Here is a 14,596-nt window from a genome sequence, read left to right as displayed (position 1 = left end):
GCCGTCCCCCGGGCAGCGGCCCCCCTCGTCGCCGTCCCCCGGGCAGCGGCCCCCCTCGTCGCCGTCCCCCGGGCAGCGGCCCCCCTCGTCGCCGTCCCCCGGGCAGCGGCCCCCCTCGTCGCCGTCCCCCGGGCAGCGGCCCCCCTCGTCGCCGTCCCCCGGGCAGCGGCCCCCCTCGTCGCCGTCCCCCGGGCAGCGGCCCCCCTCGTCGCCGTCCCCCGGGCAGCGGCCCCCCTCGTCGCCGTCCCCCGGGCAGCGGCCCCCCTCAACTCCCTTTCCCTCGCGCCACCTGGGCCGATCTTGCCTCCCTTTTTACCTCCTTTCTTCTCTGACCTGGGTGCTAAACTACTTTTAAATTAGTATTCTACACAGCCTGCCCATGTGAGATGTCCTGTGGAAACCACTTACAGTGATGACTTCGTGGAACACCTCTGATCAGTCTGGAAGCATGACTGAGCTTCTGATCGTTTGTCATTTTAATTCAGAAGCTCATTCCCATTCTACCTTCAACCTTTTGCACTGTTCCAATCGAAGTAAACTTGAGAAACAGCACCTCATCTTTCGGTTAGGCGCTTTCCAGATTTGATGTTAAGCTCCAGAATTTCAGCTGATGGTACTTAGACCATAAGACATAGGAGCGGAAGTCAGGCCATTCGGCCCATCGAGTCCACTCCACCATTCAATCATGGCTGATTTCAACTCCATTTACCCGCTCTCTCTCCAGAGCCCTTAATTCCTCGAGAAATCAAGAATTTATCAACTTCTGTCTTAAAAGACACTCAACGTCCCGGCCTCCACTACCCTCTGTGGCAATGAATTCCACAGACCCACCACTCTCTGGCTGAAGAAATTTCTCCTCATCTCTGTTCTAAAGTGACTCCCTTTTATTCTAAGGCTGTGCCCCCGGGTCCTAGTCTCCCCTGCTAATGGAAACAACTTCCCTACATCCACCCTATCATTATTGTGTAAGCCATTCATTATCTTGTAAGTTTCTATTAGATCTCCCCTCAACCTCCTAAACTCCAATGAATATAATCCCAGGATCCTCAGACGTTCGTCGTATGTTAGGCCTACCATTCCTGGGATCATCCGTGTGAATCTCCGCTGGACCCGCTACAGTGCCAGTATGTCCTTTCTGAGGTGTGGGGCCCAAAATTGCTCACCGTATTCTAAATGGGGCCTAACTAATACTTTATAAAGCTTCAGAAGTACAGCCCTGCTTTTATCTTCCAAGCCTCTTGAGATAAATGACAACATTGCATTTGCTTTCTTAATTACGGACTCAACCTGCAAGTTTACCTTTAGAGAATCCTGGACTAGGACTCCCAAGTCCCTTTGCACTTCAGCATTATGAATTTTGTCACCGTTTAGATAATAGTCCATGCCTCTCTTCTTTTTTCCAAAGTGCAAGACCTCGCACTTGCCCACGTTGAATTTCATCAGCCATTTCTTGGACCACTCTCCTAAACTGTCTAAATCTTTCTGCAGCCTCCCCACCTCCTCCATACTACCTGCCCCTCCACCTATCTTTGTATCATCGGCAAACTTAGCCAGAATGCCTCCAGTCCCGTCATCTAGATCGTTAATATTTAAAGAGAACAGCTGTGGCCCCAGCACTGAACCCTGCGGGACACCACTCGTCACAGGTTGCCATTCCGAAAAAGAACCTTTTATCCCAACTCTCTGCCTTCTGCCTGACAGCCAATCGTCAATCCATGTTAATACCTTGCCTCGAATACCATGGGCCCTTATTTTACTCAGCAGTCTCCCGTGAGGCACCTTATCAAAGGCCTTTTGGAAGTCAAGATAGATAACATCCATTGGCTCTCCTTGGTCTAACCTATTTGTTATCTCTTCAAAGAACTCTAACAGGTTTGTCAGGCACGACCTCCCCTTACTAAATCCATGCTGACTTGTCCTAAACCGACCCTGCACTTCCAAGAATTCAGAAATCTCATCCTTACCAATGGATTCTAGAATCTTGCCAACAACCGAGGTTAGGCTAATTGGCCTATAATTTTCCATCTTTTTCCTTGTTCCCTTCTTGAACAGGGGGGTTACAACAGCGATTTTCCAATCCTCTGGGACTTTCCCTGACTCCAGTGACTTTTGAAAGATCATAACTAACGCCTCCGCTATTTCTTCAGCTATCTCCTTTAGAACTCTAGGATGTAGCCCATCTGGGCCCGGAGATTTATCAATTTTTAGATCTTTTAGTTTCTCTAGCACTTTCTCCTTTGTGATGGCTGCCATATTTAACTCTGCCCCCTGACTCTGCGGAATTGTTGGGATATTACTCATGTCTTCTACTGTGAAGACTGACGCAAAGTACTTATTTAGTTCCTCAGCTATTTCCTTGTCTCCCATCACAAAATTACCAGTGTCATTTTGGAGCGGCCCAATGTCAACTTTTGCCTCCTGTTTGTTTTTAATGTATTTAAAGAAACTTTTACTATCATTCCTAATGTTACTGGCTAGCCTACCTTCATATTTGATCCTCTCTTTCCTTATTTCTCTCTTTGTTATCCTCTGTTTGTTTTTGTAGCCTTCCCAATCTTCTGACTTCCCACTACTCTTTGCCACATTATAGGCTTTCTCTTTTGCTTTGATGCGTTCCCTAACTTCCTTTGTCAGCCATGGCTGCCTAATCCCCCCTCTGATAACCTTTTCTTTGGGATGAACCTCTGTACTGTGTCCTCAATTACTCCCAGAAACTCCTGCCATTGCTGTTCTACTGTCTTTCCCACTAGGCTCTGCTCCCAGTCGATTTTCGTCAGTTCCTCCCTCATGCCCCTGTAGTTTATTTAACTGTAACACCTTTACATCTGATTCTACCTTCTTTCTTTCAAATTGGAGATTGAATTCGACCATATTATGATCACTGCCTCCTAAGTGCTCCCTTACTTTAAGATCTTTAATCAAGTCTGGCTCATTACATAACACTAAGTCCAGAATGGCCTGTTCCCTCGTGGGCTCCATCACTAGCTGTTCCAAAAAGCCCTCCTGTAAACATTCAATGAATTCCCTTTCCTTGGGTCCACTGGCAGCATTATTTACCCAGTCCATCTGCATATTGAAGTCCCCCATGATCACTGTGACCTTGCCTTTCTGACATGCACTTTCTATTTCGTGGTGCATTTTGTGCCCCCGGTCCTGACTACTGTTGGGAGGCCTGTACATAACTCCCATTATGGTTTTTTTGCCTTTGTGGTTCCTCAACTCTACCCACACAGACTCCACATCATCTGACCCTATGTCGTTTAGTGCTATTGATTTAATTTCATTCCTAATTAACAAGGCAACCCCGCCCCCTCTGCCCACCTCTCTGTCTTTTCGATAGGTTGTGAATCCCTGGATTAAATGCAAGTCCTGACCCCCTGCAACCATGTCTCTGTAATACCTACCACATCATACCTGCCAGTCACAATCTGGGCCACAAGCTCATCTACCTTGTTCCGTACACTGCGCGCATTTAAATATAGCACCTTTAATTCTCTATTGACCGTCCCTTTTCGTTTTCTTAGTGTGGTGAACCTTGGTTTACTGAGCCTTTCCATACACTGTGTCATATTTTGTGGGATGGGTACAATCGTAACCACTCTTGAGTTTTGTCTGTTCGTGTTTTTTTGTATTCCTAAGCAGCTGCGCTCCCCACTGATTACTTCACCTCTTGGTTCCCTGACTTTCCCTTCCCCCCCCCAATCTTTGGCACGACAACTGTCAGTTATGATTCTGCTATTGGAGTTATACCACATCAAGATTCATCTTTTGTTTATTTACTTGCCCCATTGCCTTCTCCTTTTCCCTTGCACAATCATCACTTTTTAAATCTTTCAAGGGATGTGTATGCCACCAGCAAGGCCTCATTTGTTGCCTATCCCTAGCTTCCCTGGAGAAGGTGGTGGTGAACTGCTGCCCAGATCAACTGAAGTCCATCTGGTGCACGTATACCTACAGTGCTGTTTGAGAGGGAGTACAGGATTTTGGCAAATCAAAAGTGAAGGAATGGCGTTATGTTCCAAATCAGGATGGTGTGTGACTTGGAGGGGAACTCCGTGGTGATGTCCCCATGTGTCTGTTGCCCCTGTCCTTCTAGATGGTAGAGGTTGTGGATTTGGAGGCTGTTGTCAAAGGAACCATGGCAAATTGCTGCTGTGCATCTTGTAGATGGTACACACTGCTGCCACTGTGCATTGGTGTAGAGGGAGCGAATGTGTAAGATGGTGGGGTGTCGATCAAGCGATTGCTTTGTCCTGGATGATGTTGAGCTTCTTGAGCGCTGTTGGTGCCATGCCCATCTAGGCAAGTAGAGGGTATTCCATCACACTCCTGGCTTGGGACTTGGAGATGGTAGACAGACTTTAGGAAGTCAGGAAGTGAGTTATTCAACACAGAATTCCCAGCCTCTGACCTACTTTTGTAGCAACATAGCTCGTCCAGTTAGGTTTCTGGTCAGTGGTAACCCCAAAGAATGTCAGAGGTAGAGGATTCAGCAATGGATACTGCCATTGAATGACATGGGGAGATGGTCAGATAATAATAATCGCTTATTGTCACAAGTAGGCTTCAATGAAGTTACTGTGAAAAGCCCCTAGTCGCCACGTTCCGGTGTCTGTTTGGGGAGGCTGGTACAAGTATTGAACCCGCGCTGCTGGCATTGTTCTGCATTACAAGCCAGCTATTTAGCCCACTGTACTAAACCAGGTGCTCTCTTGTTGGAGATGGCCATTGCCTGGCACGAATGTTACTTGCCACTTATCAGTCAAACCTGAACGCTGTCCAGATTTTACTGCATGTGGACTGCTTCAGTATTAGAGGAGTTGTGAATAGTACTGAACATCGAGCAAACAATAGCGAACATGTCCACTTCTGATCTGATGATGGAGGGAAGGCCACTGATGAAGCAGCTGAAGACGCTTGGGCCTTGGACACTATCCTGAGAAACTCGTGCTGCGGTATCTAAAGGCTGAGCGGATTGGCCTTGAACAACCATCTTCTTTTGTGCTAGTTATGACTCCAACCAGTGGTGGCTTTTTGCCCTGAATTCCCTTGACTTCAATTTTGCTACGGCTTCTTGGTTCCATACTTGGTCAAATGCAGCCTTGATCTCACCTCGGCTCTTGTGTTCAGCTCTTGTCTGTTTTTGAACTGAGAGATCAGGAGTTGAGTGACCCTGATAGAACCCGAACTGAGCCGTATTGAGTCAGTTATTGTTATGCAAGTGCCACTTGAACTGTTCTGTACCTATCCCATTTAGAATGGTGGCAGTGCCACTCAAAATGAAGGAGGGTATCCCCTGTATGAAGGTGAAGACTGGTGGTCATTCCGACTAATACTGTCATGGACAGATTTACCTGTGAAAGTGGGTTAACGAGGGTGAAGTCAAGTAGAGGTTTTCCTCTTTTGCATCCTTCTCCACTTGACACACAAGCCCAGTTTTGGAAATATGTGCTTTGGAACTTGACCTGCTTGATGAGTAGCGGTGCTACTGAGCCATTCTTGATGATGGGCATTAAAGTCTGCTACATGGAGAATTCTGTTTCTTTCAAGTCATGTTCATCTTGGAGAAGTACTGATTCATCAGCTAATGGATGGAGGTAGGAGGTTTCATTGCCCATGTTTGACCTGATGCCATGACACTTCATGAGGTCCAGAATTGATGCTGACGACTCCCAGGTAAACTCCCTAGTGACTTTATACCACTCTATCACAGTCTCCATTGAGACAAAGTCCCATCTTCATACTGGGGATACCCTCCTTCGTTTTGTGTGGCATCTGTCTTTCCAGTGGGACAGGCCATAACTCTGGAATGGTGTTGGTAGTGCCTACGACATTGGCTGTAAGGTATGATTTGGTGAGCATGACTATCATGTTGCTGCTTGACTTTGGGATGGCTATCCCAATTTTGGCATAAGCCACCAGATCTTGGTAAGGAGGATTATTTCTAGCAGGGGTGACTTAGGATGTGCAGTTGTCATTTCTCATGCCTAGGTTTTTGCCAGTCGGCCTGTTGGTAGTGCCTATGACATTGGCTGTAAGGTATGATTTGGTTAGTATGACTATAATGTTGCTGCTTTACTTTGGAATGGCTATCCCAATTTTGGCATAAGCCGCCAGATCTTGGTAAGGAGGATTATTTCTAGCAGGTGTGACTTAGCAGGATACGCAGTTGTCATTTCTCATGCTTAGGTTTTTGCCAGTCCGGTTTTGTGAAACTGAGTGGCATGCTAAGGCTTTTTCAGAGGGCAGTTAAGACTTATCCACATTAACCACAGGGGCTAGTTTAGCACACTGGGCTAAATAGCTGGCTTTTAAAGCAGACCAAGGCAGGCCAGCAGCAATGTTCAATTCCCGTACCAGCCACCCTGGACAGGTGCCGGAATGTGGCGACTAGGGGCTTTTCACAGTAACTTCATTTGAAGCCTACTTGTGACAGTAAGCGATTTTCATTTCATTTCATTTTATTAGTTGGGTCTGGATTCACAGTAGACCAGACCAAGTGAGGAAGGCAGGTTTCCTTCCAGGAAGGACATCAGGAAACCAAATGGTGTTTTGCATCAATCTGAAAATTTCATGGTCACCGTTACTTATGCTAGCTTTTTAATTCCTGATTTATTAATTAAATTTGAATTCCATTAGCTGTTCGGGTGTGTTTTGAACCCAAGTCAAAAGATTGCATGGTATATCTGGACACATCTTTTCTTTCTTTACTGTATCAATTACCACAAACCATTTGCACCATGGAACCTTTTGTCCTTTAATCTCCCCTGCCTTCCACCCCATCACAGACCTTCCCTTTTGTTCTTTATGTCTGCTCCCCTTTCACTGGCTTAAAACGTCCCACGAACAGGACTGTGATAATGACTAGATAAAGTGTTTTTGTGATATTGGTTGAGAGATAATTGTTCGCCAGGACACTGGGAATAACATCCTTGTTTTTCAAAATAGTGCCATGGGATCTTTTAATATTCTGAGAGGCAGGTGTCTCATTTTAGCATCCCAACTGAAAGACAGCATTTCTGACAGCGCAGCCCTCCATCAGTACTGCACTGGAATGTCAGCATTGGATTTTGTGCTGAAATCCTGGATTGGGACTTGAACCCAGAACCTTCTGACTCAGAGGAAAGAGTGCACTCAAATGAGGCACAGCTAATGCACACAGGAAGGAGACAGAATTACAGACAGACTTTGTTGAGCAGGATGTCTACAAATGCAGTCAGTTTTTGTCAAAGGAAAAGATGTGCGGGTTTTTGCTGAAAAAAAGAGCTAAGAAATGAAGATTGTTGGGGAAACCTCCAGTTTAAGTTAAATAAGACTGCTAACTGATATGGAAAAATAAGGCGTGTTCACAATATAGCATTGAGTGAATTGAACCAAAATAATTTGGTTGCATCTGTTGTCCTGTGTGATTCACCTTAGTACAGAGCAAATCTGCTTAACAATTCAAATCAAGTTTCATCACATCTGAACTTTCCCTTCAGAGGAAGTGTGAAACACACAGTGATGCAGTTGTGATCAAATGGAAGTGTTATTTCTGCACCTTCACTATTGCCTACATTGGTATGGGTCAATGTGAATCCAAGTGCCAAATGAAAGACGAGACTATTAATGAGAGAGACTGATACCACTGAACCCATGTAAGTTATCTATGGCAAATACTCATTTATATAAAGTGTAGATGTAGGATCCTCTGGATTTATGTTTGAGTGACGAGGTAATTTAGTGCCTATTGGCCTTAAAAGCCACTATTTCGGACTTAATATCCTGGTCATTTATCATGCTGTCTCAACCATTTCTATAAAATGTCAAACCAACTCATCCACCCAGATCTGATTGAATTCTGCATGATGGCCTGATTGTTGAGTGGTAATGTCTAGAGGTCTAGGGTTTTTGTTATTCGTTATTGTCACTCTAATAGCTGATCATAAGCCTTCCACTGTTGATTTTATCATTTAGAGTTGTTTTACTTCACACAGTTTGTATTAAAATATTGATTCCATATCTTGAGAGTCAATTTCAATTCTAAATTGTCTCTATAATGACTTTCTGACCCCCTGTTGAAAATAAGGTCTCTACAAGTTTCTGTGGGCTGTGTTTTGAGCTTCCTTCTCTCAAGCTTTTATAGAAAGAATCAACTTTATTCAGTAGTAACACTCCAACCTGAGTCAGAAAATTGTTTGTTCCAACATTTGAGCACATAATTTAGGTGTGATCCTGAGGGAGTGCTGCATTGTCAGCGAAGCCATCTTCCAGTTGAAAATTGATGAATTGGTTGAAAGTGCTTTAGTTCATCTTGGGAAAAATTATTTTCTCTTGATTACAAAAAATATTGAAATTCAATAGGTAGTCATTTTTGTTCTTTTGAATGTTCTGTTCTTACAATGGAAATGTCATCCTTTCTGCCAGTGTTCCCAATGTCTACTTTGCTACATACTGCTAAGTTAAGTATTTGGAAGAAATATTTTCTATCTTGTAGATCTTCCCATTTTCCTCTAAGGAATATCCTCCACATGCCATGCTCCCTCCCATCCCTCCCAACAGAATACTTTTCTCCTCAATTTCAGTCCAAGTGGAAATTTGAGCTTTTGTTTGGATTGTGGTTTTACTTAGGGTTAGGATATGTATGGCAATATCCTGGCAACATCAACAACAACCCCCTCCACCCCGAAGAAAAAGGATTCAGATTTTCCGACTGCCTCTGGCCCGCTAGGTTCAACAGCAAGTATGCTTGTACTTCAATTTATCGGAGAGACCGGCATGGCAGTATACGTGCCATTCTTTTTCCAGTTGTCAGTGATGTTCTCATCGTCGATGCACCAAAGTCCTGTGCCATCTCGACCATCTCTTGACACCATGTAAAGTTGCCCGGTTGTATAGGAATGATGACAAATGACAAAAGATCCACTATAAGATATCCAGCTTTTAAATGCCATTCCTGAAACCACATTAGTGAGAACTCCCATGCTACCGACTTGTCACTTGTGTACAAGTCCTGGCAATATATACAATACACATTTTACATCCAACATCTGCAAGGTTTTGCTTTTATTTCAGTGTTATGTTTAAATCAGATTTTCACACTTTAATGATCATATATAAACTATATTCAATTAACTGGAGTATAACATTAATATACTCAAATCAAATTGCTTCCATGAAGAAGAAAAATAACTTTTATTTCCATAGTACCTTTCACAGCCTCAAGACATACTAAAGTATTTCACAGTCAATGAATTACTTTGAAGTGTAGTCACTGTTATAATGTAGGAGAACAGGGGAGCCAGTTTGCGATACCAATGAGACAAATGATTGACTAAATTATTTTTTCTGGTGTTGCTTGAGAGATAAATGCTGGCCAAGCTATCAGGAGAACTCCTCTGTTCTTTGAATAGTGCCATGAAGTCCACCTGAGGGCAGATAGGACCTCAGTTTTGTGTCTCCCTCGGTATTACATTGGAGTGCCAACCAGGATTATCTGCTCAAGTTTTGCAATTTAGACCATGATTTGTGATCAATAGTAAAATGTCTGGAAGACTGTCATAATTGTAGAATAATCATAAGGCTACTGTATAATTAAGTGGTTGGTAAGAGTGAAACACATTGTGTAGAATACAGTTTTTATCAGTTTATTTATTCCAAAAAGTCATCTTACTAGAAGAATAACAAAGCTGTCATCAGTTATTACTACTGTTTTGCTTTTATTCATTAAATGCTTCATTTTAAAATAGGAAAGCATTCTTGGTGGCAATGAGGTGAAAAGCACAGCAGTAGTAAAATACTCTGCTGCCCCACCTCCTGCAGCTTATGCACGGCTTCAAGAGAAAACAGATCTTAAATTGCCACCTGCAAATTGGTTACGTGGAATTAGTCAGCTTGGACAATTGGGTGCAACCTCTCTTGGAACTAGCAAAAAGAGTAAGCCATTTTCCAGGTGAGTTATGGAGTGCAGATTTACCTCTGGTTTATTTCTGTTGCAATATGAATGCTCATTTGTATTTTATTGATGTATATCTTTCTGTGATTTGAGGTTTTGACTTTCCAATGGGCTTGATCCACACAAATTTACAAAGCACTGAAATGTTTTTATATGAGCAGATTAATCACAGCACTCAAATAATATTAATAATAATCTTTATTATTGTCACAAGTAAGCTTACATTAACACTGCAATGAAGTACTGTGCAAATCCCCTAGCCGCCACACTCCGGCGCCTCTTCGGGTACACTGAGGGAGAATTCAGAATGTCCAATTCACCTAACAGCTCATCTTTCTGGACTTGTGGGAGGAAACTAGAGCACCCGGAGGAAACCCACGCAGACAAGGGGAGAACGCGCATGTTCTGCACAGACAGTGACCCAACCCGGGAATTGAACCGGGGACCCTGGCACTGTGAAGCAATAGTGCTAACCACTGTGCTACTGTGCCGCCATTATTCTTGCGTTGCTGATATTTCAATGCAAAACAACTTCAAGTAAAGCTTTCTGCAGCTGGTCAGCTGGTAACTTCTATGCATAACCACAACTTTTATTTATATAGAGCAAGGAAATATTGCAAGGCGCTTCACAGGCACATTCTAAAAGAAAGTATGACAGAGTTAATAAGGAGCTATTAGGTCAGATATCTAAACTTTGGTCAAGGAAGGTTTGAAGGAGTGTCTTAAAAGAGGAAAGTGAGCAAAGAGTGGAGAATTGTAGGCAAGATAGTCGATAGTCGAGAGGTGAAAGGCCAAGGCAACTGGAGGCACAGCTACCAATGGTGGATTGATTCAAGAGATCATTTAGAGGAACTCCGATATCTCAGAGGTTGCGGTGCTGGAAGAGATTAGAAATGGGGAGAGGTGGGGTCATGGAGGGATTTGAAAGCAAGGATGAGAATTTTAAAATCCAGGCATTGCTTGACAGGGAGCCAGTTTAGGGATGGTGAGCATATGGGTAATAAGTGAATGAGATTTGTGCGAACTAAGCCATGGTTAGAGTGTGACTATTATTTTCAATCAATCAATCTTATTCTTTCAACACTAAAATATTCTGTTTCTCTGCAGTGATATATGCAGTCAGTATCAATTGACATTCACAACTGAGCCTAATTTTGTTATTTTCCAATGCATAGATGTGATTTTGCTAGGATCAGGGTTATTGTGGAGAGCAGTGAATGGCAGTCAGATGGGGGAAATCATGGTTTATTTACCCACATCACTCCACCTAATATTGGAGGGAGCAGTAAATTTAGATTGATTTTTTTTAAAAAGCATCACTTGGTGTACCATTTGGAAGTGTTACAAATACGTAACATATTTGCTCAGAAATATACAGTGTATTTATTTGAAGATTTCCCGAATTCAAAACTTGCATGTATATTTACTTGAAGACGTTCACTATCTATCAAGTTTTCTCAACCATTGCTAATCCATCAAATTGGAAAATGTTCCCTCCTTACCACACTGCACACATGCTCCATTTGAGATGCAAATTGTTGAATGATTTATGATCAGTTACTGCACGTATGGCTGTTTCTATCATTTGTTTTCATTACTGCTAATAAAATGTTTTTAAAAAAGGTGTTCTTACTAGTAAAATGTTAGGAATACATTTTCTGGAAAGAGAAAGAGTTTTGTATAACACTTCAGAATTATTCATGTTTGATATAATCAGTTTGAGGATTTAACAATTTTTGAATTAAGAATATTAAACTGAATTTATTTTTCCTTAAGCTTTGGAATGGCATATGACTTCATTGACTGCATTGGAGATGATGTTGATGTTGTTTCTGATTCGGAGGTACTGTATTCATACTGATACACATTTAATTACTTATTTGTGTAAAGCCACAGCTTGTCTAATCAGTATATCAATTTTGAAAGTTTTTCAAAAGTTGTGAATCTCTCCATCAATACTCTATTTAAATATAGTTTAAAGCAATTCTGACTTAATTAAACAGAAATTAATTATCGTATTGCTAAAACTGGCAGATGGAGTTGCTGAGCCACTCATTTAAAGGGTCGTACAACAAATAAAATAATTGCTGAAGTCTCTTTGATTTGACTATTTCTACAGATGATTCAGTTCCAGTATAAGAACATAGAAAATACAGCACAGAACAGGCCCTTCAGCCCACGATGTTGTGCCGACCTTTTGTCCTAGATTAAGAACAATTGAATCTACATCCCATCATTCTACCGTAATCCATGTACCTATCCAATAGCCGCTTGAAGGTCCCTAATGTTTCCAACTCAACTACTTCCACAGCCAGTGCATTCCATGCCCCCATTACTCTCTGGGTAAAGAACCTACCTCTGGCATCCCCCCCCCCCCTATATCTTCCACCATTCACCTTAAATTTATGTTTGCTTGTAATGGTTTGTTCTACCCGGGGAAAATGTCTCTGACTGTCTACTCTATCTATTCCCCTGATCATCTTATAAACCTCTATCAAGTCTCCCCTCATCCTTCTCTGTTCTAATGAGAAAAGGCCTAACACCCTCAACCTTTCCTCGTAAGACCTACTCTCTATTCCAGGCAACATCCTGGTAAATCTCCTTTGCACCTTTTCCAAAGCTTCCACATCCTTCCTAAAATAAGGCGACCAGAACTGCACACACTACTTCAATTGTGGCCGTACCAAGGTTTTGTACAGTTGCATCATCACCTCACGGCTCTTAAATTCAATCCCTCTGCTAATAGAAGTTACAGTGCAGAAGGAGGCCATTCGGCCCATCGAGTCTGCACCGGCTCTTGGAAAGAGCACCCTACCAAAGCCCACACCTCCACCCTATCTCCATGACCCAGTAACCCCACCCAACACTAAGGGCAATTTTTGGACACTAAACAATTTAGCATGGCCAATCCACCTAACCTGCACATATTTGGACTGTGGGAGGAAACCGGAGGAAATCCACACGCACACGGGGAGAACGTGCAGACTCCGCACAGACAGTGACCCAAGCTGGGAATCGAACCTGGGACCCTGGAGCTGTGAAGCAATTGTTCTAACCACTATGCTACTGTGCTGCCCTCAAATGAATGCTAGCACACCATAGGCCTTCTTCACAGCTCTATCCACTTGAGTGGCAATTTTCAAAGATCTATGAACATAGACCCCAAGATCTCTCTGCTCCTCCACATTGCCAAGAGCCCTACCGTTAACCCTGTATTCCGCATTCACATTTGTCCTTCCAAAATGGACAACCTCACACTTTTCAGGGTTAAACTCCATCTGCCACTTCTCAGCCCAGCTCTGCATCCTATCTCTGCAGCCGACAACAGCCCTCCTCACTATCCACAACTCCACCAATCTTCGTATCGTCTGCAAATTTACTGACCCACCCTTCAACTCCCTCATCCAAGTCATTAATGAAAATCACAAACCGTAGAGGACCCAGGACTGATCCCTGCGGTATGCCACTGGTAACTGGGCTCCAGGCTGAATATTTGCCATCCACCACCACTCTCTGACTTCTATCGGTTAGCCAGTTTGTTATCCAACTGGCCAAATTTCCGACTATCCCATGCCTCCTTACTTTCTGCATAAGCCTACCATGGGGAACCTTACAAATGCCTTACTAAAATCCATGTACATTATATCCACTGCTTTACCTTCATCCATGTGCTTGGCCACCTCCTCAAAGAATTCAATAAGACTTGTGAGGCAAGACCTACCCTTCACAGATCTGTGCTGGCTATCCCATATCAAGCAGTGTCTTTCCAGATTTTCAGAAATCCTATCACTCGGTACCCTTTCCATTACTTTGCCTACCACCGCAGTAAGACTAACTGACCTGTCATTCGTCAATTTTTCAAAAAGCCCAACACATCTTCCTTCCTAACAAGTATCTCCTCGAGCTTGCCAGTCTATTTCACACTGTCCTCTCCAACAATATGGCCCCTCTCATTCATAAATACTGAAGAAAAGTACTCGTTCAAGACCTCTCCTATCTCTTCAGACTCAATACACAATCTCCCGCTACTGTCCTTGATTGGATCTACCCTTGCTCTAGTCCTTCTCATATTTCTCACATATGTGTAAACGGCCTTGGGGTTTTCATTGATTCTACCCACCAAAGATTTTTCATGCCCTCTCCTAGCTCTCCTAATCCCTTTCTTCAGTTCCCTCCTGGCTATCTTATATCCCTCCAGTGCTCTGTCTGAACCTTGTTTCCTCAGCCTTACATAAGTCTCCTTCCTCTTAACAAGACATTCAACCTCTCTTGTCAACCATGGTTCCCTCACTCGACCATCTCTTCCCTGCCTGACAGGGACATACATATCTAGGACACGTAGTATCTGTTCCTTGAACAAGTTCCACATTTCAATTGTGTCCTTCCCTGACAGCCTATGTTCCCAACTTACGCACTTCAGTTCTTGTCTGACAGCATCATGTTTACCCTTCCCCCAAGTGAAAGTCACAGAATTGTGGTCACTATATCCAAAATGCTCCCCCACGAACAAATCTATCATTTGCCCTGGTTCATTACCAAGTACCAAATCTAATATGGCCTCCCCTCTGGTCGGACAATCTACATACGGTGTTAGAAAAGCTTCCTGGACACACTGCACAAACACCACCCCATCCAAACTATTTGATCCAAAGAGTTTCCACT

At 43.3% G+C, this 14,596-nt stretch overlaps 1 protein-coding gene across 3 annotated transcripts in view; it reads left to right on the top strand.

The window, feature by feature from the left end:
- Positions 1-14,596, top strand: part of edrf1 (erythroid differentiation regulatory factor 1) — a 127,339-nt gene that overhangs the window by 11,828 nt on the left and 100,915 nt on the right. For 2 of the 3 annotated variants that reach the window (XM_072479223.1, XM_072479222.1), the window contains exons 2-3: positions 9,729-9,931; positions 11,711-11,777. In XM_072479223.1, coding sequence (XP_072335324.1) covers positions 9,729-9,931; positions 11,711-11,777 — 270 coding nt within the window. Of the gene's footprint in view, positions 1-9,728; positions 9,932-11,710; positions 11,778-14,596 lie in introns of those variants that run through there. The other variant, XM_072479224.1, reaches the window with a different exon arrangement.

Source organism: Scyliorhinus torazame, chromosome 16, assembly GCF_047496885.1.
Source record: "Scyliorhinus torazame isolate Kashiwa2021f chromosome 16, sScyTor2.1, whole genome shotgun sequence".
NCBI lineage: Eukaryota > Metazoa > Chordata > Chondrichthyes > Carcharhiniformes > Scyliorhinidae > Scyliorhinus > Scyliorhinus torazame.
The sequence above is the reverse complement of the archived record's forward strand: the minus strand, read 5'-3'. Positions and strand labels throughout refer to the sequence as shown.